This window comes from Tupaia chinensis, unplaced genomic scaffold (assembly GCF_000334495.1).
Source record: "Tupaia chinensis unplaced genomic scaffold, TupChi_1.0 Scaffold143584_1, whole genome shotgun sequence".
NCBI lineage: Eukaryota > Metazoa > Chordata > Mammalia > Scandentia > Tupaiidae > Tupaia > Tupaia belangeri.
In genome coordinates, this window is record NW_006203430.1 from 2841066 (window position 1) to 2867522 (window position 26457).

Genomic DNA, 26457 nt, shown 5'->3' on the forward strand with positions numbered 1-26457 from the left:
TTGTCTGTGATTTTGCATACCCATTGTTCTTCTAGTGATTTTTTAGTTTATTCAAGGATATACAGTCAAAGATACTTAAAAAGGTTTATGGAAAATTGAATTAAAGTATGAGTTTATTTTGGTATAAAATAATTTTGAAATTCACATAGTTTTTTGTAGTAGACATTTTCTATTAACTTTTAGAAAACCTCTCCTCATATATTTATCATCGCAGTAAACATAATAAAAACATAATTATCTCTGTGGTGGCATTACTAACTTGATGAGTTTATTTCATTTGTCTTTGAATAATGTCTGTAGATACTAGCGTTTATATGCAAATATGCACATGTGCTCATGGGTAAAGACCATATCAAAGTGACTTACCTATAACTTTTAGCAAGTTTAAGGGCTTCATAAAGAGAATTATCCATATTTCTGCCCTATTTTTTTTTCTATGAGTAACAAAAAAGTTAGAAAATGTTCCTATGGGTATACCAGAGAAATAAAGTAACCATTTTACTAAATAAAGTTATTATAAAACTAATTTGAATACTATCAGTATTATCTTATTAGATATTTTTCTGTTTTTCTTTTGTAAAGAGTCCCAGACCATGTAATTACTACCCAGTGGGAATTCTGGCTTGTTTAAAGAGTCTTAAAACAAATTCCAAAGATGATCATTCCAAAAATGATTTATATCCACTTAATCATTACAGTATTGAGTTCATAACACTTTATTCTTGACAGATACTCATTTCCTGTCTCTCTGATATGTACCCAGTTCACTTTCTCATCATTGATGGATATATATTTCACTGCTTTGGGGTCTGGAAATCTACCATTTTGCCACAAGTATTTATTTCTAAGCTCTTTCTTTCTATTAATCTCATTTTATCATTGATGAAAGTTGGGTCAGTAAATTTCCTGGTAAAGACTTTTATCTGTCATTACTGCACCGAGAAAACTCTTCTTCTATGTACTACCTGTCTCTTGGCATCCTCAGTGGAGCCCTTGTTTGGACATGTTCCTTCTTTCTTAGCATATTGTCTACCTGTCCATGTAAGATCCTTCAAAGATTGCTTCAAATGCCTCTCTTCTTAAAAAATCCCTCTCTAAATACTCAGGATCTGTGGGAAAAAAGATTATGAAATAGATCCTACTTTCTTTCTCTTGTGTTTTTTGTTTGTTTGTGTATTCTGTTTTTTTTAATGCTCATTGTCCAATGTCTGAGGGTTTTAACATAAGTAGAAAGAAGAGTAGGTAGGCTATGAAAAGGGTGAAAATGAGAGAGAGAGAAAGACAGGAAAATTAAAATGAGGTTTTCTGCATGAGATCTTTGACTCAGCAAACATGCTCTCACATGTATTGTGGACATAATAAGATATGGGGATCAAGTCACATGAGAGCTACACAGCTGAATGAAACTAATTTTGTCCCAAGGAACTTACAGTTTAATATGAGATATAAAGGACTTATCAAAATAATAGAGCTCAAGGTTGAAAATACTAAGAAACTAAAGCAAGGTCTATGGAAGCTCAGTGGGAGAGAGAAGACTTCCTACAAAGTAATCTGGGTCAGTATTTGGGTTATTTTGAAATCAAGACTTTTGAAGGATGGGCAAGATTTGAACCCATAAAGATGGGTAGGGTTGGCCAGCTATGGTGGTGCAGCAGTAACAGCAGTCCTTAGTGTTGAGGCCATATGAGAAGATGCATTTCCCAAAGCCTCTGTGCATGCCGAGCATATGCGTGCTCATGATCCTGGCTTGCTGAGACTGAGGGCAGATCACAGCATGAGAAATTTATTTGGGAGAAGGGTGCCTATTTCTGTCTGTCTATCTCTCTATCTTTATCTCTGTCTCTCATGGAAGAAATGAATAAACTTACAAGAAACAATGAAAATGGAAATGGACAATGAAAAGCTTCCATAGAGAAGGAGTAAAAGGAACAAAGTCCTTAAGAAAGGGAATGTGGGGAAAATGGAACATTTTTGTTTGGTTGGAATATAGTTGGACAAAGGAAAGTAGAGAGGTGAGACATAAAGCTCCTAAAGGAGGTTGAGTCAGCTCATGGAAGGTATGGATTGCCTTTTGAAATGGGCATTAGGAAATTCCTGTGTTGGTTTCTTTAAAAGAAAGAATGACTTCAGTAGAACAGTTTTTAGAGATCATTAGGGCTGCAGCATGTGCAAGACTGGGTAAGATATCTATATGGCAATTAAGTACAAATCCCAGAGGGAAATAAACCAGGGTCCTATTAGTTGAAATGGGGGGGGGGCGATGAAGAAATTAAAAATATGGCATTATTTTGACTTGTTAGAGATTAGGTAAGATGGTAGAAATCTGACCTATCTAATGTCAGGTGACTGTTCTTCAGCCCAAAGATAGGATAAGCTTCCTCTGTGACTTCTTCCAGGTTTATGTGCAGAGGACCAACATGTCCTTTATGTACAACCACTGCTCATTTACTCACTCTGACTTTTATTGAGTACCTATGACAGTCTAGGCACAGAGAAGGAAAGGTCTCTCTTGGCCTTTCTCTACAAGAATTTGGGCTTCTGCTTTTAAGCTTATATGTTTAAAAATATTTTTCTACACCCATATTCATACCACACATGACTGCTATTCTCTTTATAAATGCCTTCTGTGTGTATTAAACATTTGTTCAGTAACAACTTGACAAGTGACAGTGTGTTAATCACTAGAGTTAAAGGTAGCCAGAAACAGTCCTTACTCTCTAAAAGGTCTGCTGAAAGACAGGCCAAGGCACCTACTCATCTTCTCCTTGGTTAAAGAAATGACACTAGTTCTTTTTTTTCTACGTTATAGTCCTCCTTTTCTACCCTGTTGATCATTTGTGTTTCTCTAGTTCCTTTTCCAGCTTTCTACCTTGAACAGCGTGTTGTACTCTAGACCAGCATGCCATTCCTCTTGAATATTTCAGCATCACGTTGACTATTTTGCTTGGTCCTTTTTTTCTGAACTTTGCCCAGGAAGTCCTTTGTCCTCAGATATTTATCTTATTGTTATTTTAATAGTCTTTACTTCCTTATTAAATGCTTCTGTACTTTGCTTTCAGTCTTTTGTTAGTCTCTCAAGACAATTGTTGAGTCCTGTCTTCCATAGTGTTAGAAGTAATCATCCAGGTTTTCTGTATTATCAGGGAACACGTGATACAATGAAACCAGAGTGGGCCCCACAGGCAGATCATCTGGATTCAGAGAGTAGCCCCATTACTCCCTTCTCACTCACTTAGGACAATCTATGCAGCCTAACTGCTTTTGTTGCTTCTATTCTCTCATTTATAAAATACTATTAATAATAACTCATGGTTTAAAATAGAATAAAAATTACAAAAGGTGTCTGGCATATAAGCAGATCTTCAGAGGCCAACACAGTAGTTAGGTTCTACAAGAGGAAGCTGAATATCACATAGCTGACCCAGGGTTGAGTCCTGATTACAATAGCTTAAAAAACAGGCCAGACCTACACATGTATGCCCAGGATCCTGACATAATGGAGAACTGGAGGGAAAAGAGGATAAAAGAATTGCAGTGCAACCAGGCCCCTTTGGGTGGTCACCCTTTACTGCTATGTCATTGTCCAGCCCCCCTCACAGACATGTAAGAACAGTGATTCTAGAATGGAATTTGTCTTCATGTCATGTAGGGAATTATCTCAAGTGGCCCCATAGATTCCTAAAGCCTACCTGGAACCTTTGGTCTGGAGCCCTTGGGGAACCCAACCTCTGCATGTTTTAAGAGCTCTCTCCAGGATTCCTAAACTCTATAATTGGAGACCCTCTGTTCTAGAATATGTTCAACATAATGTCACAATTAATAAAGGTTTTATTTATTAAAGCATTTCTCTGAGGACAAATTGCATGTTTACTACATGAGAAACTAGAGATTATGTGACCCTCCATGTTCTCCTAAGACCCCTACTCCCAAATCCTCATTACATTTCTAAGAGTCACCTTTTGTGTGTGTGACCCTTAGGCCATGTAAAAGGCACACCATACATCTGCAGGAAGTTTACTAGATTCTTTGAATACTTTTTAAGCCTTACAAATATTAATATTTGTAGTAAGTATATAAAATATAAAAGGTATATTTGCTTTCTTAAAAAAGAACGTTTCTCTCTCTCCTGGAGAGAGAGAAAACATGAGAAAGACAGACAAACAGAATAGGAGGAAAAGAGAGACCAGCACTTCCAAAAAGTTCTTTATGCCATGATCCTCCCCCAGCTTCAGCCTGCCTGCATCATGAGTACACATGTGCACTTGATGTGTGTACAAGGAGGCCTTGGGATGAGAACCCAGGACCTTCCCAGGTTGTTCCAGCATCACAGACTGTGGCATTACCACTGTGCTACCACACCTGGCCCTGTATAGATTTTTTTTTTTTTTGATAAGACAGTGAATGACAAATTTCAGGCAGCAGAAAAGAATCCTAAGAGGTTTCATAGATAGCCCCAGTTTTGTACAGGAAGTTGTTGTGATCTTTTCTCCCACAGATATAATTTTTCAGAGCTAAATGTCAGCTATGCCATGAGCTAAAGCACAGAGTTTGGAAGAAATGTTGAGGGACAGTAGGTATAGATTTCAGTGCCTTCAGAGTTTTAAGTTCAGATAAATTATTGGAAATGTCCACTCTTACCCAAGTCATCATCAAAATTCATCCATTTCAGAAGCAGCCACTCACATCTCCTTTACTGATTATTCACTTTATATGAAACATGCACATAATTGATAACTTATTATTGGTAAGTTGTTTCCTCATTTTATCACTAAACCATGATTTGAGAAATTCAAAGAGAAAAAAAAAATAAGGCGATTTCATCAGAGTAGTAATAGCACTAATAATTCTCTTGAAACTTTTAGTGTCCAGATAGTAAGTGATAAGGCTTTGATGGATTATCTTATCCACAGAGTGTCAGCCACATCAATAAATGAGAGCAATAACCATCATGAAATTAGAACAAAAATAAAAAAGTAGATTAATTTTTGGAGAAGGTATATATCAAACAATCCACTATCTCAGTTTTATATGAAAAATTATGTTTCTGATTATTACTTGTACATTGTACATGCTCTGTATGCCCTGCAGTGGAAATTAGGGACAAAGGAAGAGTTATAAATTCGAAAGTATAATCAGGTTACAAACAATACATAAAGTGTGAATGTAGATTATTTCAGGAGTAGTGATTGACTTTGCATTCACAGAAAGAAAAACAATGATATGTAATTTAAATGAAAAATATTGGAGGAGTTTTGTAATTATGTATAATGCTAAGGTGTAACACAAAATAAAAACTAAACAAGACAGCAAGAAATTTTAATTCTCTGAGCAGCAAGACATGAATGAGCAGTTTCATGCTAACCTTTAAAACTACAATGTTGCATTTTTTTAAGGGAAAAAATACATTTACCTATGTGAAAGGTTTAAAAAAAACCATGAAAAGCAATTAAATAGATTATTCCATAAAAGTCACAATGTTAGTATGAAGTGACTGAGGCTTATTCAATTGAAATTTTCAAATATCTCTGGGTTCAGTGCCCTTTAAAGCACATGGAGAAAGAGTGAGTGTTTCATGTATTTCCAGGGCTTCCATTTTTTTCTTTTTCTTTATCTCTTTCTTTTTCTCTTCCTCTTTCTCTTTCTTTTTCTCATTCTTTTTTCTTTGTTTCTTCTCTCTTTCTTTCTTTTTTAATGAGAAAACTAGCGGAAGCAAGCATGTTGGAAGAGGAGAAAAATTTTTCAAAGGGTCTCACCATTACAATGCTATAAGGTAGCCTCTCAGGTAGCTGAGATTTCAAGCTCACTACTGCAACTGGCCTGTTCAGACTGGTCCCCGATCCGAATCTGGCCTCTCATGTGGCCCAAGCCTCATGCAGAAACACACTAGCACTTGCTTCCCTGTGCCTAGGCCCATTTTCCGCTTTTATCTCTTCTTCCTGTCTCATTTCATAAGGTTTCTCAAATACCAGGAGTGCTTTTGTGGTATTTGATTTGCCTGTTGAGAGAATGGAATACTTTGTTGCTTGAGTTCAATTCAAATGCTGAGCCCAAATTCCCTCCTCCCCTAGCAGGTACCAAGCACATAGTCCCATAAATGATTCCCCCTTTCACCCAGTCCCCAACACTGTGAAACTCAAGTGTCATCAAGGGGGTTTTGCAGCTAGATGCACCCTCTGTGAGTCCCCTGTGTCCTATCAGCCCCATTTGCACCCTTAGTTCAGATACTGGAGCTGCCTAGCCTGTGGTGGGAAAGCCTTCCCACTTCTCCCCCACCTTCCTCCCTTTCCCTTCTTCAGTGAGCCTGTGTCTAGCTGCCCAGTTATTCTCCTCCAGGCATAGCTTCATTATTGCGTGTGGTCCCTCATTTTTCCAATGTAGTACAGGCTGTTGCACCCAGTGAGCAATGGTCATCACACCATGTGGCCTCAGTTCCAACCCTATCCTCCTTTCCTCTCAAACCTGCCTCAGCTCCAGCCAAGTTAAGCTAGTACTGAGTGTGCATGTAGCGGGGAGAAGGGGACTCCACAAAGTTCATGGAAAGTGCCTATTATGAGAAACAGACCTATGGATTTCTAATTTTTTTAATTTTTGCTCCAAAATAAACTCATACTTTAATTCTCCTTTTCCACAAATATATCCAAGTCCCTCATATATGATCACAGAGATCTTATCTTGTTTACAAAGCCTCTTTCTCACCCATATTGCCACCTCTGGCAAGGAGCCTCTCCCTGTCTCCCTCTCCATCTTCCCCAGTCAGTCCTGCAGCTCAGTTCTGTCTTCTTGCACTGTTGACTATGGCTACTTGCTGAAGGATGAGGGCTCAGTCTGTTCCTCACTGCCAGCTCCACTGCAGAGCCTCGTTACAGTACCTCAAGCATAAAAGGAACTGAGTAAGGAGCCGTTCATTCAGAGGTGGTGGAAGCCACAATTCACTATATCCTCTGACAGGATCATTCCCGTGCAAGGCTGAGGCTGTGCCCCTGCATTTACATGGTCATGTATGCTATTCCAGGGACACTTCACCATTCTCATACCCCGGGTCACTCCCTCCCAGGTTTGGTTTGTAACTCTAAGTAAGTGTCACCTTCTGCCTTTCCCCCTCCTTATCCTGATTATGAGGAGTGTAGAGAGAGTTCCCCTCAGTCCCTGTCTCCGTCCCTAGCCCTCACATCTCACCATCACTGTCTGCTTTGAGGTCATCAGGACCGATCGCATGGTGTCCTCCTTCTCAAGAACTGAGAAGCCCAGCTTCCCTTTGCCCTCATGCCTTTACTCCGATGCTGCTCTGTACTACTCGGTCTCCCCTTCTCCACCTGTTAAAACCTTTCTGTGCCTCTTAGAACTGAAGTTTGGGTCCCAGCAAAGCCCCATTCTGGAAGCTGTTTGAGCATTTCTCTCTCCTTAACTTGCATGTGCACATACACACATGTGTGCACACACACGTGCACATATGCACACACACACACATGCACACACACCTAGTTATCTGCAGAGATGCCCCATCCCCCAGGGACATTCTGTCCCTCCACATTCCCCAGCTCTCTCCACTCTGGTCACACTCAGAAATCTCATCTTGTACCTTATAACCTTTCCTTCCTGACGTGCAGGATACTCTGCCCTGGATACCACCTCTTTCACTCCCTTTTTTCTTCAGGTCCCTGTTCCTTCTCTGATCCTTGATCCCAGCAGCTTCCTGCCTTCCCACTCCTGGTCTTCCTGATAGTTCTGTGCAGCAGGGCCAGTACACGGCACCAGCGAACACACAGCTTGCAGCATTGGTTTATATCCATGTCTTCTTTCCCGATCACAATACAAGTTCCAAGAGCACAGCAAAGCAAGACCAACCCCAGTTCTGTGGACAGCAAGGTCAATAGCACCCGGCATCAGTGAAGATCTTCATGGTCTTCTGAGCTCGTAGCCTTGTGTCTTGCAGGAAAATCTGTGATGCCAGTTCCAGTAGTCAAAATGGAGCCCAGGGGACCAGCAGCTGGTATAATGGTTACATTGCTGGACTTCCACGTAGTTGATCGTAGTTCAAGTCTCAGACCTGGTGGCTTAAACCTCATGCCAGGTGCATGTGCACGCATGTCCAAAATCCTGAGAGGAAAATGGAGGAGAAGGGACTACAGTTGTGGCCATCACCCCTGGGGGATGATTTCTCACTTTCTGTCTCCTGTCTCTCTCTGTCTCTTCGGCAAGCACATGTACCCTATAGCAAAATCTCTCTCTTTAAAAAATACAAATAAAATAAAATGGAGCCCCGACCTCAAGCCAGTGGCTGAGATACTGTGTTCTCAGCCTGGCTCGCTGCTGTTATTTAATTTATAACGGGGCACTAGGCCCAAACTGACAGTTTTCTGCCAAGTTGTAAACCAACCAAATAGTGCATTGGATAATCATTTCCTTTTTTAAAGATATTTCCTCTTACTTGATGTTTTATCTGAAACCTTAAACAATGCAGTTAACCTAGAATGCCACCCTTTTAAAATTTTTCAACATAAAAATAAATAATAAAAGGGAACCAGCAGTTAGCATAATGGCTATGTCTCTGGACTCCCACGCAGTCGACCGAGGTTCACTCCCAGACCCGGTGGCTTAAAACTCACGCCGGGCGTGTGTGTGTGCGTGCCCAAGATCCAGAGAGTAGAATGGAGGAGAAGGGATTGCGGCGTGACCATCCCCCCGGGGGGCGATTTCTCGCTTTCTGTCTCTATGTCTCTCTCTCCGTCTGTCTGGCGAGCACACGCACCCTATAGCAAAAATCTCTCCAAATAAATAAATAAATAAATAAAATATGCAGAATCATCACTAGGAGTCAGTAGAGTGGACTTCTATGAGGACTGTGCTCTGGAGTTAGCAGCCTCTCACCCCCACCTTCCTTGTGACAGCTTAGTCATCATTTTAATGAACAAGATCAAGCCTGCATGATGCCCACTGTTATGTGCACACTTTCAGGTTTATTTTCTTGAAAAAGAATTAAAACATGCCATACTCTAAGCATAATGGAGAGAAAAGAGAGGGAAAAATGCCTTTCTATGAAGAATTAGATTTATACAAAAGGGATGGGGGGGTAGTCGAATAAAATGTATGTCATTGGAAACCTGGAAAAAAATAATAACAGAGGAGAAAATATTAAAACTACTCTTTGGCCAGTGGATTTGTTAGTTTTGATTTGGGTAAAAGTGGAAAAATACTATCAGTTGCAACCAAATTCTGTCATACATTGTCCTCTGTCCAAGGCTGACTGACAGCTCCTAACCACAACTACATGTTTCCAATGAAGTAAAAGTGGAGAAGTGAGTGTCCTGTCTAAGGAGAACCTAGAGATACTCCTTTCAGGAAGGACAAGGGGGAGAAGAATTCTGGAGAAGGGCAGCCGTTGCTGCATCTAGAGGAAACCCAGAATCTACGCTACCCACGGTTCTAGCCCACGTAGTTCCTAACAACAGAAAATACCCGAAACTGGGTGATTTCTTAGCTCACTGAAGGTCCAAGGTCCAGGGCCACCTCCGATGGGGCTGCATCACAACATGGCGGAGGGCAGGAGAGTGTGGTCTGTGTTCCATATGCACGTCTCTGTCTCACTCCCTCTCCTTATACCAGGAGTCAGTCATGGGTGACTGATGACCAGAATCCTAATTTCCTCCCACAAGCCCCACCTCTCAACATAACAGTCAAATTTTTATACTCTTAATCCCATTCCAGTGACCCAGCACATGAATTTTCAGGGAACATACTCAAACAATAGCACCATTCATCAGATCATCTGAAGTGACTTACTGTGATTTATTTCATCCCAGTTTCTTGTTTATGTTGATGCTTCTCCAGAATAATCTTAAACTCAAACACCAGAATCATCCAGAAGCTGAGTCACAGACAACCCTCCTACCTTTTTTGAGTTACTGTCCCATTTTGCATGATTGCTACCATAATCGCCTTGCAACTGTGTCATGCAGAGATAGAACATTTCATTTTCTTGACCTGCAATGTGAAATGAGTTAAAAGTCAGTGCTAAAGAATGATAGTACTGAGGTTATGCCAGCTGCATAACAATGTGCTTGCCTGCTTCCTGAAGAGGACAAAATGCTGCAGGGGACTACCTCTCAGTCCAAAGCAGAATGTACAGAATCATTCACTAGTTCTCATAGAGCCTAGGTAAACTGTTGCAAAAATAACTACAGGATGAACGTCCATAATACCAAAATCCGCAGTGCTCCAAAAATCTGAAACTTTTTGGGAACCCTACATAAAAAATTCCATACCTGACCTCATGTGAGAAGTCATAGTCAAAATGCTGCAATACCAAAAAGAAAACAAAAATAAAATAGCATTACCTTTGGGTTATGTGAAACATGAATGGAATTTATGTTTAGACTTCGGTCCCAGTCCCAGAATATTGCATTATGTATATGCAGATCTTCCAAGCCATTTTGGATAAGAGATGCTCAACTTGTATTTGTTGATTAACAGAAGCAAATGTAACTATCTTTGGGCAAATTCTTCTCTTACTGAGTTTACTTACATGTCTTGATTGTATCCATGCTATTTTTTATATTTAAATTTTTTAATCTCAGTAAGTTTTTCAGAACACTTTCTTTCCCCGGTATTATACTTCCAACATAATTTAGTCACCAAAACCAAAACACTTTAAACCTTGTTTAGGAGCCAGCCGGTGCTGCAGCAGTTAAAAACAGTGGTCTGTGAGACTGACCTACATGGGCAGTTTCTGGGTCCATGTTCAGAGACTTTCCTGAGTACACAGATGCCATGATCCAGGACCGGCCGAGGAAGGGGCTAGATCTTTGAGTTTAGACCCTGTTGGGGATGTTCTCTGTCTCTTTTGCTCATGGAGGAAATAAGTAAATTTTTAAAAATCATTTATTTAGAAATATATTTGGAAAACTAGCACTCTATGGTGAGAAGTGGAATGGCTTCCAGTATGTCAGCATTTGGAAGAATAAAGCAACTTGATTTTTTTTAAGTTTTTATTTTCTTAATTAAATAAAAAATGGAAATTGAAAAGCACTGAAAATTGTTTTGGTGTTGTAGATTTGAAATGTTACTTCTTTTTGCTTACTTGATTAAAAAAAAAACTTTGTATTTATCCATTACATACGCATTTTATCTTTCAGTTTTCTTAGCAGTTTTTTAATTGGGGCAGTTGCCTCCACATTGTACAGCTGGTTGTGTATTTCAGTAGTATGTTCGAGTGGTATATTTCAGATATAGTTATCATAACGATTTAACATGAATACTTTCAAGGTTTAACTGGACATCTAGTTCCAGGGATTTTCATTCAAACAACATAGCAGATCATCCTCTTGAAGTTGTCAGGAATAAAACTGACCTGTAAAGGTTTATCCGAGACAGCTTTTACTTAATAACATGTGCATTTTACTCTGCAACTGCTGTCTTTATGACTGTCACTTTGATGGGATGTGTTTGTAATGGAAACTGAGACAAATGTGGCGTTTGCATCTTCCGCCTCATTTTCTTCCCTGATCTTAACTGGCTTCCTCATGTCAGTCTAATAGCCCAGCTGAGTTCAGGGTGCACAGTCTCTTGTATAAAATGTTAATTATGAATAAATATAAAAATAAACGTCCTTAGGTAAGTTTACTTAGGCCTACTTAGGAAGGGTGATATAATGGCTCAGAAGTTGAGCACCATCATATCCTGATTTAAAAAGTAGAAGCTTTCAAAAAAAAGAAAAATCTGTTTAGTGACTTGAACATTACACTCGTATACTCCTAATATTTTTCATCCTGAACTCATTTAGCAGAGGAAATGGATATTTCAACAGACATGGGTTTGACATTCCATCACATTATACTGTAAACAGGACAAACGGTGTTCTGGAAATGGGAAAGAGAAGGGAGCTAAGACAGTAGCCGCTGCTGTGAGGCCCTGGTTATCTCATTTAAACAGATATTAAATGTGGGTGCCAGTGGTGTGATCATCAGCTGCTTCCCACTTTGTGAATAAATTGCTTAGAAGGAGTCTTGCCTACCAGATGTGACCTAGATTTAGATTTCCAAAGGCAGGAGGGGAAACTATTGTGTTAAAAAACAATTGCTGGTAAAATGCATGGTAAATGAGCTTATCTCACTTTTCCAGGTGTTTGGGCTAATATGTTATGGAATTGCTGCTTCATTTATGAAAAATAATTGAGGAAAATGTTCCAGCAAATCAAATTTGGATAAAGGCTTACAAGGGATAGCTACTGTGTGGTTAGCAAGTTTTCAAACAGCAGAAAGAGCAAGAGCCAATAGAGATAATAAAAATATTTTTAAATTGTGTTTGAGAAGAGTCTCTTATAAAAGGGTCAGGCAAGGATGTGCAATCCAGCTTGTGTTATGGTTTAGTAAAATATTGAAGAACAACGCAAACAATTATACTCCTTTCAGAGCATATGAAAGCTGTTTAAGAAACGAAAGCTTGTCTGTCTGTTGGCTCCGATAAGTCTTATTATGCTGTTAAATGCAGCAAATTTTTTTAAAATGTAATATCTTTATTCTCTCTTACCCACTCTCTCTTCTTTTTCATTTCCTTTCAACTGCAGGAGCTGCTACTCCAAAGCCAGTCCCAGAACCTGAGAAGCAGACAGACCACACGGTCAAAATTGCTGGAGTCATTGCTGGCATCTTGCTGTTCGTTATTATATTTCTTGGAGTTGTGTTGGTAATGAAGAAAAGGTGAGCTCCTAGCTGTTGCCAAAGCTAGAGTTACATCCCATTGTCTGCCAGGTTGCTTTGTGTGTGTGAAATATTCAGTTACTGGTTTGGCTTTAATGACTAAGACACATCTGTGACTCTGTGATTGTTCACATTTTTCATCATATAGCGTTTAGTGTTATGGGACAAAAATTTAGAGTAAATGGCTGTGATTTTGCCTGAATAGATAAGGCAGAGCATGCCAGAAAAACAGAAGAATCACCTGACTTTGCACAGAGTGGTACAGAAAGCTCTGTAAAACCGTAAAAGCCGTTTAATGCACTAGGAAATGCTTAGTGCTTATCACTAACATGCTGACGTGTTTGATATTCTTGATAATATGAGAAAAACGACACTTTCTTCCCATTATAATGATGTTGATGATGACGATAGAATATATTGAGCCCATGCTAGTTGCAGACACCATGCTAAGGCAGCTAAACAGTGCAATCAGCCATGAGAAAGAGCACCTTAAAGAACAGCCCAACAGAAAAAAGTGCGTGGCATTGGCATGTACAAGGAAGGACAAGGCATAAAGTGTGTTGTCTGTTATAAGATTCCCCTGACTAGCCACGGCACAGTCTGGGTGAGGAGCAAAACAGGTCTGGATCTAAATGAGCCTTTTCTCCCTTACTTAAAGAATACAGAAGACTTTGTTTTATAAAAACACATGAAAACTTGCTTAATAATAAAAATGTTAATTTATATAAAGATGATCAACATAAAAATACAGATGGTAAAATGCAATATATTTTCCCAAACAGAGAGAATAATATATGGGTCTTATTCCTTTACTCTGTAGTGTGAAAACACTTCTGGTCACAGAACAGGGGCATAAAGTCATGGATAGCAAGAGGTGAGGGTGGAGAAATTGGCACAGTGAGGTCTTGACCATCTTATCTGGTCGGGTAACAAGGCTGAATTTGATTCTGAATTCTGCCGATGGTCTTTAAACATGACGTAATTCTCATCTTAGAAAGATTTCTCTGGTGTTAGGATTGAGCAAAGTGAAGAGAAAGCCGAGCTTGAGTCAGGAGGATGAATGAAAGTGAATGGAAAGAGGAAGTAACTTGAGAAATACTTAGGAATTCATTTTAGTCGCTGTTTGGAGGGAGAAGGAGCACTATTGAAAGGACCTCGTTACTGGTGTGGACAAGTTAGTGGAAATCACCATTCACCCAAGTGTGGACAATAGGAACTAGAACATAGTTGGAGAGTAGAGATAGCTCTCTCTTCTTTGCCCTTCTTCTTTAACTGTGATAGATTTAATTTCTTTACAGCTTTGCACATGTAAAGTTCGAGGTTTCTTCAGTTCCACTGAACAGTTGTATAGGCTGTTGTAGGCGAGGAACTAATTTCCACAGTCAGGAAGTCATTGTCATTCCTGGGGCTGAAGCTTGGGTTTGGATGAGGTCACTCAATGTTCTTGCAGAGCAAGAAGAAGGAATGTCAAGAAGTAAGACAAAAACCTGGGTAGCTGCAATATTTGATGGATTTATCAGTATCCAAATATATAGAGACATACATAAACTCATTTTCTCACTTCTTCATTTGCCCTATGTTTTTTGTCATAGGGCAGGCGCCACCACACCCCATTCACCATATATTTGTGGGTCTAGGTAGGTCCCAGGACAGGATGTTTTTCTGGCAAAGCTGTAAATATCGCTAATCTTTGGGCTTCTTCATCTCAGTTCTTCCTTCCCACTTGTCATAACTCCTTTGGATCTTGTCTTTTTTTTTCACCCATCATTTGTCTCTTTATTTTGTTTATTTTTCCTTTTCCGTTCTATGTCTCTGTACCTCTCTCTGCTTTACCCTTCTTTAACTGTATACCTCCCTCTATTTCTTTTTTCTTCCATATTTATCTTTCTTTTTAATTTTTATTCCCTCTTTTCCTGAACCCTCATATAATCTCCTGAATGTCCAACTTTTTCCCATCTTGATTTTATGAAGGTAGCTTATTTTTGGTACCAGGAGTTAGTACATTTTTAAAAATATGAACAAATAAATCCTAAGCATCAGTAGGCCCTTCCACACCTAGATAGTCAACTAAGCAGCTCAAGGAGATTTATTTTAAATTTTAAAAATATGTTAGATTTTTGTGTCATCTGGCAAGCTCTCTGTGAGGAATAGCCTGAAACTACTAATCCAGTTGGCCTGGTGACCCTAGCTAAATGTTAACTAATCCTCCAAGGGGCTATTTCTGCTGGATTAATTCATTATTCTACCTAGGTCTCTCAGGTAGCAACAGAGGTTATATTATAAATTATGCATTTAAAGAGATTGCCTAGGGTACTATGTGGCCTTGATACAACTTTAGTCTCCATACCAATAAGTCATGTCAGATTTACATGACTATTTACTAAAGAATAATCTTTAAAAGGGTGGTCTTCACAGCATGTGCCACATTTGCACTTGTTTTTTCTGAAAAAAATAGATTATTTTCTCCCTAAAGCAAATAAGCCCATATCCTATGCCTGTAAATGTAAAACTTGTATATTTTAGACCTGCAGAATCACGTGATGCAAACTCTGATATTTAATAGACACTCTTAATACTTCTAACTGTTCAGTATTTTTTAAACTGAAATTCAAATTTTTAAAACAAAGCAGAATAGTTAAAGCATGATACTAATCACAGATAGGGTGCTGAAATTTTATTGCTAAATAACAAGCAGCATTGGTAAGAACACTAAATCTAGACTAGAAATTCCTAGTTCTGGTTTTTTTGTTTGTTTATTTTTTGGAGAGGTTTTCACTACAGGGCGCGTGCGCTCACCAGACAGACAGAGAGAGACATAGAGACAGAAAGCGAGAAATCACCCCCCAGGGGGGATGGTCACGCTGCAATCCCTTCTCCTCCATTCTTGTCTCGGGATCTTGGGCACACACGCACACGCGCCCGGCGTGAGTTTTAAGCTACCGGGTCCAGGATGCGAACCACAGTTGACTACGTGGGAGTCCAGCGACATAGCCATTACGCTAACTGCTGTTTCCTGCCCAGTTCTGTATTTTAATTGACGTTGTGATTCTGAATGTCTCTGGTCCTGAGTTTCCTCATTTGTAAGCTAAGAAAATTGGACTAAGTGATCTTTGAAACACCTCCCAATTCTAAAATACCCGGTTTTCTTTTAGGTAGCAGCCCCTGGTGATATCATTATACCTTTACTATTCTTTTTATTTTTAAAAGAGTTTTTGCTATAGGGCATGTTTGCTTGCCAGAGAGAGACAGACAGAAAAATGAGAAATCACCCTCCACAGGGATGGCCACGCTGCAATCCCTTTTCCTCCATTCTCCTCTCAAGATTTTGGGCATGCATGCACATGTACTTGTTTCAAGCCACCTGGTCCCAGATATGAACCATAGTCAGCCATGTGGGAATCTAGCACCTTAACTACTATGCCACCTGCTGGTCCCCTACCTTTGCTCTCCTTGAAGTACAATCGGTGGCATCTCAGAGCATTTCATTATTTGAACCCAAGCAGTAGTTTTTCCCAAAACTTTCTCTGTTCAGGCGCAGCCATGGTAGCTGGTGAGAAGTTTACCTTTTACCTCCATGTCACACAGGAGGCCCTGAATCAATAAAGGGAGGCAGTGGGGAAATGCAAAAGGGAATGAGAGGAAAGGAAGAAAATGAACTGCCTCAGGAGTGGATTTTAATATATTATTGGCACTGCTGGCACAGCAGTAATGCAACTGGTCCCTTGTGGAAAGGTTCTGGGTTTGTGTCCTAGGACCTCCCTGAGCATGTGGGCACACACATGTACATGATCCAGGCCAGCTATGACGTGGGCAGATCATGGTGTGAGGGCTCTGTTGGAAGTAACTTGTCTTTCTTTCCTCTCTGTCTTTCTCTCATGAATGAAATAAATATGTGTGTGTGTGTGTGTGTGTGTGTGTGTGTGTGTGATTAGTCTTTTTTGCCAATTAAAACCAAAGTCTCTCTGGGATCAGCAGCTAGTGTAATGGCTATGTCATTGGACTCCTATGTAGTCGACTATGGTTTGAGTCCTGGACCCAGTGGCTTAAACTCACGCCGGGCATGTGTGCATGTGTGCCCATGATCCTGAGAGAAGAATAGAGGAGAAGGGATTGCGGCATGACCATCCCCCCTTCTTGGGGGGTGATTTCTCACTTTCTGTCTCTCTGGCGAGTGCACACACCCTATAGCAAAAAACTCTCAAAACAAAACAAAACAAAACAAAAACAAAGGCTCTCAAACTTGGAGTTCATTCCCAAACGGGCCAGTTAATTAGCCTATTTTTCTTCTACCTATTGTGTTCTGAGTCACCAAGTAAATATATTGGTCATAAAAACAGACTGAGCCCAAGGGAAAGTGTGGGTAAAACAAATTCATCAGTATTTCTGGAAATAAAACTGGAAGTCTGAGGATACTCAGGATGAGCCAGTGGTTACTGTCTGTGCTTGTAGCTTGCCAGAGCAGCTCAGCCCAGAATAGAATATAGCAAACACCAGAGAATTGCTTGGCCTTTGGTTGGGAGGCATTGTCAATTATTGGGTTAGCTAAGATTATTCTGCCTTCTGAAGGACAGGCCTTCTACAAAAAAAAAAAAAAGAAAAAAAATAGCTGCTGGAGAGGGGCCTCTAATAAAATATAAAATCTGTTCACCTGATAGTAACTGATGGAATTCTTTTACATGCAGACAAGAATGACACAAAATTGTCATAATCGTTAGTGTTATTTGGCTATAATATTTTACAAACTTATCACCAATCAATGACTATTTGTTATTTTGGGTTATGAATATTAATCCATTTGGTCTTCACTTATATAAATATAACATGAAATCTTTTCTTTAAAAATTTTTACATATACACTTATTTTTTATGTAAGCAAAGCAATTTCTTTTTATATTCTTGTCAAAATTATGTGTCCTCTTGAAAGAACAAATGTTGATGCTAACTTAAGTAGGAGATATTTATTTTTCACCATGTTTCACCTATGTATAATGAAATATATTTGTATAAGTGAAAGTACCTTCATTTTCAGCCCGTTTTTATAAGGAATAATTTATCTCCATAACATGTTTGACAGAATTTAGTGTATAAGCACCATCAATTTTACCATGATTAATTATATTTACTATTGTTTCTAAAATTGCCATAGATCTTTCAGAAGTTTGAGAACATTTGTATTAATTACAGTAATAATTTTGTCCAAGCCATTGTGGTACTTAGAAATCAAGAAGTTGCAGCTATTTGGAAATAATTAAAGAGACATAATTTCTTGAGCAACCCAGTAAATGGTAGCTATTCTAATACATGCATACCTGTTACAGGTGACTATAACCATTTTAATCCTAAAACACTATGCCTCTGTCTCCTCTATCTAACACATTTTAATGGAGGTACATTTTGGAAATATACCATGTTATAAAATATTTAGGGTCCATTCTATTATATTTAAGCAATAGCAATACTACCAAGAAGAAATCATAATAAAAATGGGATATATTTCTGAAGACATCATGAAACAAAAAAGATAAGAGGGAAAATTTGATGAAAGCCCTCTTTTCAAAGAGATGCCTGCAGCATGTGGCCAGAGGCAAGTTGACATTAACTATAGTTCCCCCGTTCTATCTGTTTACATATGAGATAGGATTTTCCCCACTATAGCTATGTACGACTGATATGTAGAAAACATCTTAACTCCGGACTCCCGTTTCGGAATCACCTTTCCTAAAACTACATTGTGAAGGTCATATATAGCTATTTCCTCATGATTCTGATTTAAAATCTGTGGACTTGCTCTGCAGCCATATAAATAAGAACTAGTTATTGCAATTTCTCTACCCTAGCGTATGTTTTAAGCATGCCTGAAACAAGACATATGTGCATACCAATATGTATAGACGTCATTTCAATCCTTCAGGTCCTAGATAACTGAATAGACATGTGGACAAGGGAGATTTGGACAAATTGACCTTTTAAAGAGGTCTCTCTAACCTGGACATTATGCGATTATTCTGATAGCTCCTCCATTAGCTCCTATTTCTTTTTCTTTTTTTTTTTTTTTTTTTTGAGAGATTTTCACTGTAGGGCGCGTGCGCTCGCCAGACAGACAGAGAGAGACATAGAGACAGAAAGCGAGAAATCACCCCCAGGGGGGATGGTCACGCCGCAATCCCTTCTCCTCCATTCTCCTCTCAGGATCTTGGGCACGCACGCACACGCGCCCGGCGTGAGTTTTAAGCCACCGGGTCCGGGATACGAACCACGGTCGACTACGTGGGAGTCCAGTGACATAGCCATTACGCTAACTGCTGGTTCCCCATTAGCTCCTATTTCTAAGCTATGGTCTATTGTTCCTTGGAGACATGTTATGAAGATTTTACTTTTAAAATGAAGGGAGGGAGTGCAGGCTCCAATTTTTCCTCTTATAGGTGGAAAGTGTCAGAAAATGATAAGGGGCATGGCTGTCTGCAGATGTTCCACTTCCTGCTGTCTGCTTTGTAGCAGTGTTGATTTAAGTGAGTTACTTAAAACCTCTCTGAACTAGTTTGCACAGGTAAAATGAAATGCTGATGATCATGTGTACTTTACAGGGACATGCTGAAGATTTAATGACAGTGTGTATGTACATAGATGGTGCATGGTACATGCTTAAGGACCCAGAAGTTCTGAAATTTATCCCACAGCACGTATAGGGGTGGTCTTCAAAAAATTAATAGAAACTGCATATTATGAAAAAAAAATTATTCATGATTTCCAATTGTTTGTGACAAAATAAAATCGTACTTTAATTCCATTTTTCCACAAAATTTGTGAAGTCTCTTCATAGGTAGTATGTGGCAGAGCCTAGGTAAATCCAGGTGTTTCTGATTCTTAATTACCCTGCTACTCAGGTTTATGTAAGTAAAACTCAAACATGCATCTTGCTCTGTGAAACTCGGGTGCTCACTGTAATCATCAGCTGAAAACACAGTATGTTTATTGGCTGATTGCAGTTTATCACCGCTTTAAGTCTACAGGTATGGGAAATTGTCAGCACTCTTCAGCTCCTTGAGCCAGCATGGGGCGTTAGCTACCCAAACCTTTTTCCATTTCTTCCTTTACACAAGCATTTTTAAAATCCTTTTGAGTATGTGTAATTGGTGTCACTTGTGGGTTCGTAAGTTTACTTCTGTTCACACAACAGTGAGGATGCCGTGTCCTTGCGTGGTTTAATGGATGAGAGAAACATGCCAAGTTTAGTAGTCATGAAGCAAGGGAGTGTCAGATGCACCCCTCCCACCTCAGAGGCCAGTGCTGGTGTCTGTGAGCCACAGGAGGTGAGAGTGGGGGCTCTGGTGACAGGTGCTTTGTGAGCACATCTTGGCTCTGGAGCTTACTAGCTGTATGATCTTGGACAAGTCACCAAGATTCACGCCCCTCAGTTTCCCTAACTAGACCAAGTGAACAGTAAGTCATAAAGTGCTTGAGAAGAAAACCAGTTAATGACTGGTTTTTTGTTTTTTGTTTGTTTGTTTGTTTGTTTGTTTTTGAGAGCTTTTCACTGTAGGGCGCGTGCACTCGCCAGACAGACAGAGAGAGACATAGAGACAGAAAGCGAGAAATCACCCCCCAGGGGGGATGGTCACGCCGCAATCCCTTCTCCTCCATTCTCCTCTCGGGATCTTGGGCACACACGCACACGCGCCCGGCGTGAGTTTTAAGCCACCGGGTCCGGGACATGAACCGCGGTCGACTACATGGGAGTCCAGCGACATAGCCATTACGCTAACTGCTGGTTCCCTGTTTGTTTGTTTTTTAAGATAGATTTTTGCTATGGGGCACATGTGCTCACCAGAGAGACAGAAAGCAGTAAATCACCCCCCAGGGGAGATGGCCACACTGCAGTCCCTTCTCTGCCATTCTCCTCTCAGGATTTTGGGCACGCATGCACATGCACCCAGCGTGAGGTTAAGCCACCGAGTCCAGGACTCGAACCACTGTCGACTACGTGGGAGTCCAGTGATGTAGCCATTACACCATCTCCTGGTCCCACTAGTTAATGCATTTAAAGTGCTGACATCAATAATTATTAACTGAATTCATATTATGCCTAAAATGCTAGCATTCAAGCTGTAGCTGCCTTTCCAATCTCAATGCCCTTCATGTGCCTGCCACAGAGTCCTTTGTTTCCAGGTGCAGGAATAGAGCAAAGCAGGATGTCTCTCATTTACAGGGGGACCCTCCTCCTCTGCCTACAGAAAGCTACACTCCTGTGCTCCCAAGGGTACACACACACACAACCTGGGTCTTTCATAGGAAGAGCTAGGAACACAGGCACCTGGGGTAAGACAGCTCATTGTCCCCTTACCATGAAGCCAGAGCAGACTCATTCTTCAGCCATACTGACCTTCAGGATTCTTTATGCAGAGGTTCCTTCTCAGTCAAGGACAGGGCTGGATTACGGGGAAATTGCTCCCTGCAGAGAGAGAAACCAAAGGTCCTGGGATGTCAAAACTACCAAGCTTGGGGAGCATCCTCAAAGCCCCAAATGCTCTTGGGTGGATATGGTCTTGATGTTAAACACAAACACTTAAGGATATATTAAAGTCTGCCAGACCCAGGCCCAGCAGAGTACCAAGTGTTCTGTGTCCTGGAGTGGGAACAGGACAGCATTACTCTCTTCAGTGTACTTAAAGCACCTGCCATACACCTATACGGACCCTGAGCCAGTGTTTAGCCTCGCTGGTCCAACTACCACCATGTCAGGAAGTCCAGACAGGGTTCCCAAACCCACTAGATTGTGGGCCTTCTTGCTACATGGCCATGCACTTAGCCCTGAACTTTGACCACATTCCGTAGAGCTGAATTCTCACCTGCCAACTCAGGGCACAGTTGTCCTACTGATTCCTAATCTTTAAAGTTTATTTTGTTAATGTCATAAGTTTCCATGAGAGAGAAAGAGACAGAAGGAGAAGAAGAAAAAGACATCCCCAACAGGGTCACCAAGCCACAGTCTACCCCCAGCTCCACCAGACTGAATCACGGGCATGCGCATGCACATGCCTAGCATGTACAGGAAGACCTCAGGACACTAACCCAGTACCTTCTCCCACAGGTTCAGCATCGCAAAGCTTTGCACTATTGCTGCACCTCTGGGACTGGCCTTGATTCCTAATTTTAATGCCCACTAACTTTCCGGAATGGCTCATTTTTATCCTCCCTCCATTAGCATAGCTTATTAAAAATCTGTATTTTTGTTGTGTTTTTGTGTATTACCTCTGAAGCTCAAGCCCTAGAATTCTTATGAGAGTTTAAAAGAGTTTTGCATGTTTACTACGTATCTTAGTCCATTATTGTGTTGCTAAAGGAAATACCTGACACAGAGTGATTTTAGAAAGAAATATAAATGTATTCAGTTCACTATTTAGAGGTTCAGGGTCCAGCTTCTGGTGAGAAGGCAGGATTTGAAGCAGAGCATGGTCTGTGTCTAAGTGGCTTCTGCCAGTTTCATTTTCTCCTTTTATAGACACGCCAGAACTTGATCATGGAGGCTCCACCATAACCTCAATCACTAATCTCTTCCCAAAGGCCCCACCGCAGTTCCTGGGAAGTCTGAAACATTCTGCAAAATCTCAGTAGGGGTCTCCATGCTCTTGTATTCTGGTCATCTGAAGAATTACCTAGATGCACTTGCCACCAGCATCTTCTACTTGCACTGGGGAGCAAAGAGTGCAGCAACAGTCTTAACGGCAGGTCAATGTCCACTTGAAACCCAGCCAGGACTGAGGAATGCTTTATTGGGATGAAGGAAACAGATTTCCAGGGTGGCCCAGGACAATAAGCCCAGCCGGGGCCAATCCCCTGCAACTGCTCAACTCTCAGGCTTCTGTGCTTGTGATGGAGGGACAGTGGCCTGGGAGATTCTCTCCCAGTTTTCTTGACAGTTATCACCTGGACCCCTTCTAGCCCTCCTTCTCTTTAGCATCCAATCTCTTTGTCACACTTTTCTCTGCCAACCATGCTTTTCCATTCTTTTGCCACATGGTCAGGCTGCCAATTTCCCCAAATTTTCTTTCTGCTTTTCTTTTTATTATAAATTCTCTCTCTAAATCAGCTCATTCCTTTCTTATTTTACTAAAGGCAATTAGGAATAACCATGTAGTCTCTTCTGTATTTTGCTTTGAAATTTCATTTATGAGATTTTCATAACTCTTAAATTTAATCAATGAAGCTTTAGGACACCAACATTTGCTGCCAACTTATTTGCTATGGTGTAACACAGATGAGCTTTTTCCCAACTTCCAACAAGTTATTCTCCATTTGCCTCTGAAACCTCCTCAGTATGGCTTTTACTATCCACATTTCTACCAACATTCTGGTCACCACCACTTAACGAATCACTAAAACATTCCCGTGTGTTTCTAAATTACTTTTCATCAGAGTTTCCATCAGAATCTAGGTTTTTCCCGGCCTCCTCCTCATTACCTACTCCCTAGTTCCAAACCACTCCCACATTTTCAAATATGTGTAGGAACTCAATCTCACACAACTATGCCACTTTCTTAGTCTGTTATTACATGGCTAACAGAAACACCTGAGCGTGGGTGATTTTGTAAAGAACAATAGGTTCATTAGCTCACTACTTGGAGGTCCAAGGTCCAGGCTCTGCTAAGGCTAGGACAGGGCAGAGGGCAGGATCTTCTTCAAAGCAAAGTATAGTCTGTGTCCATGTGGCTTCTGCCTGCCTCACTTCCCCTTTTTATGCAAATACCAGAACTCATCTTGGAGACCCTGCCCTAACTTCCTAATCACTAATCTCTTTCCAAAGGTACCACCATATGGCACCATGCTCAAAGGGTTCCTCCTTTCCATCCCATTACAGTGGCTGAACACATTTATTTGGGGGTCAAACTATAGCTACTGAGGAGTACTTTACTGAGATGGAGGTAGATTTCCAGTCCTAGAATTAATCCTCCTTCAGAGTTGTTGTTACAAATCACGTATGTAGAAATTCCCAAGCCCTTATGTTCTTCAGAGGGTATGCATCTCTATTCATGTTGACATGACCTCACTTTCTTGTCTGTAGAGTATGAAATCCTGAGAATGTGAAAACTAAGGATACTTGGGGTGATTATTTAATCTATATCTTGCTTAGTGAACCTCATTGAACCTCATTCAAACTTAATTATTTCAGTTCTTTCATTCTTCCTAGTTTTGTTTTCTGTTAATAAAACAGTAATGAAAAATAGAGCATATGAAAAAAATATATACATTAAGGAAAAATATGCCAATTTCTTACTTGACTTCTTTGGGCACAATTTGTGATCCCTCATCTTACATGAATCTAAAATTTGGGGGAAAGGGATTCTATTGGAATCTTTAATTTAGTTTCATTTATAAAAAAATTATATAAAATTAATTCAAAAAGGATAAAGAGGAGCTACTGTGTTTATTAGGAGACGAATTGTCATTTGAGTTGAATCTTGGCATTAGAAAATATACTACTATACTAAATAATATATTTACTGGGACCATCAGGGGGGCACAGCAATTGAGGCATTGGACTCCCACATGGCTGATCGTAGTTTGAGTCCAAAACCCAGAGGCTTGAAACTCACTCTGGGTGTGTGTTGATGTGTCCAAAACCCTAGGTGGAGAATGGAGAAGGGATTGCAGTGTGGTCATCCCCTGTGGGGGAGGGGTGATTTCTCACTTTCTGTCTCTCTGTCTCTCTAGCGAGCACACATGCCCTATAGCAAAAATCTCTCCAAATAAAATAAATAATAATAAATAAAATAATGTATTTACTTTAATAGAAAAGGCATGTTTTTGTTCAGTATCCTTACAACATGTGCCTTCTAAAGTGAATGATGATTCACATAATTTTCTGGAAGATGTTTTTGTCATTGTTAGCGTCATATATACTGTGTTCTTATTGTGACCACTGTGGTGCATCTAAAGCGAAGCTATTTTTATGGGCTTTACTGCACTAAGTAAAAATTGACTCATTTATTAAATCCAGCATACTTCTGTTTCTTTGTCAAAACAAAACAAAAAATTGGCAAAAATGCAGCCCAGGTTTTTCTATCTAAGAATGGTCTATTTTATCTCTCCGGTGCACAGGCAAGCATGAAGACAACTTTCCAACATTAATTATGCTCTTGCAATGACTCACAACAGCTCCTGCCTAAGTACCAGAATTTCAATTTGGACACCCGGGATTTGGTGCTTACCTTGCTCCTCTCTCGTTCATTACAGCACTGACTGTATGCTCTCCTGACTTTCACACTCTTGAATTACTTGGGTTCTATCTATTTTTTTCCTATTAGATTATAGTGCAGTAAGGGCTATGAGATGGTTCCTTTTACTCATCTTTGACACCCCATTCTCACACCTAGTATAGTGTTTTGCCCATCGTAGGCATCTATATATTTCATCATGTAAAGAGAAGCACACCTCTTTAATCCAAAACCTTTAACAGTGACTTTGAATTGCACTGACTTTGAATTGTTTCAGTTTGTTTTCCTTTTAATTTTTAGGAATATACATTTTTTAAGGATTTATTTATTTATTTGTTATCATTATTATTCAATTTGACCAGAGAGAGAGAGAGAGAAAGTGAGAAAGCAAGCTGCCAAGTCTGAGACTCAAACTGTGGTCAGCCATGTGTTCAGCCATTTTTTTGTTTTAAGAGGTTTTTGCTATAGGGCGCGTGTGCTCACCAGAAAGACAGAGACAAAGAGACAGAAAGCGATAAATCACCCCCCCCCCCAGAGAGGATGACCATGCCACAATCCCTTCTCCTCCATTCTCCTCTTGGGATCCTAGGCACACACACACACGTGCCCGGCGTGAGTTTAAGCCACCATAGTCTACTACATGGGAGTCCAGCGACATAGCCATTACACCAACTGCTGGTCCCCAATCTTAATGTTTACTAAAAGGGAAGGGAGGAAAATCTCAGCAATATGAAGGGTATTCAAAAAGTTCACAGAAAATAGATACTATGAAAAAAACTTGCATGGATTTCAAAAACTTTTGCACCAAAATAAAGTCATACTTGAATCCCATTGTCGATGAACATTTTAAAGTCCTCTCATATATTAAGATCTTCAAAATGAATTGGGGACATGGCATTTACTGAAAATATTTACCCAATAGTCATATCCCAGAGTGGTATTGCCCCCTAAGGGAACACTTGGAAATGTGTAATGATGTCTTCAGTAAGAATTGCTTAATTTTAATTGCATCTGTTGGATGCACAGTTTTGTGGTCACAATAGTTTAGACTTTTCTTTATAATTTGTCAAGTTAGGGTTGACTTAGAATTCTGGTTCCAAAGTTCACAAAAGGTTTAGGATCATAATCATAACTGCCTATGGAGGCCAATAACAATTACCCTGGTGACGCCCTGGCACAGAGTGAGTGGTGAGAAGGCATCACTGTCTAGTTACAGTCAGGTATATTACAATGTCAGGGTCTTCTCATCCCTCTTGACTCCCCAAAGAAAGAGAGAAATCTTGATTTTTAAACAAATTAAATCTTGGAACCAGCAGATGGAGTAATGGTTACGCCACTGGACTCTCACTCACATCGTTGACCGCAGTTTGAGTCCTGGACCCAGCAGTTTAAAACTCATGCCAGGCGTATGTGTATGCATGCCTAAAATCCTGACAGGAGGATGGAGGTGAAGGGATTGTGGTGTGGCCAGCCATCCCCCAGGGAATGATTTCTTGCTCTCTGTCTCTCTGGTGAACATACATGTCCTATAGCAAAAAAACCCAAAAAAA

At 40.2% G+C, this 26457-nt stretch overlaps 1 protein-coding gene across 7 annotated transcripts in view; it reads left to right on the forward strand.

Moving 5' to 3' along the window:
- PTPRM (protein tyrosine phosphatase receptor type M) overlaps positions 1-26457 on the forward strand; it is a 732676-nt gene that overhangs the window by 414597 nt on the left and 291622 nt on the right. For all 7 annotated transcript variants that reach the window (XM_027766560.1, XM_027766561.1, XM_027766562.1 and 4 more), the window contains one exon: positions 12563-12695. In XM_027766560.1, the coding sequence (XP_027622361.1) occupies positions 12563-12695 (133 nt within the window). The remainder of the gene's footprint in view (positions 1-12562; positions 12696-26457) is intronic.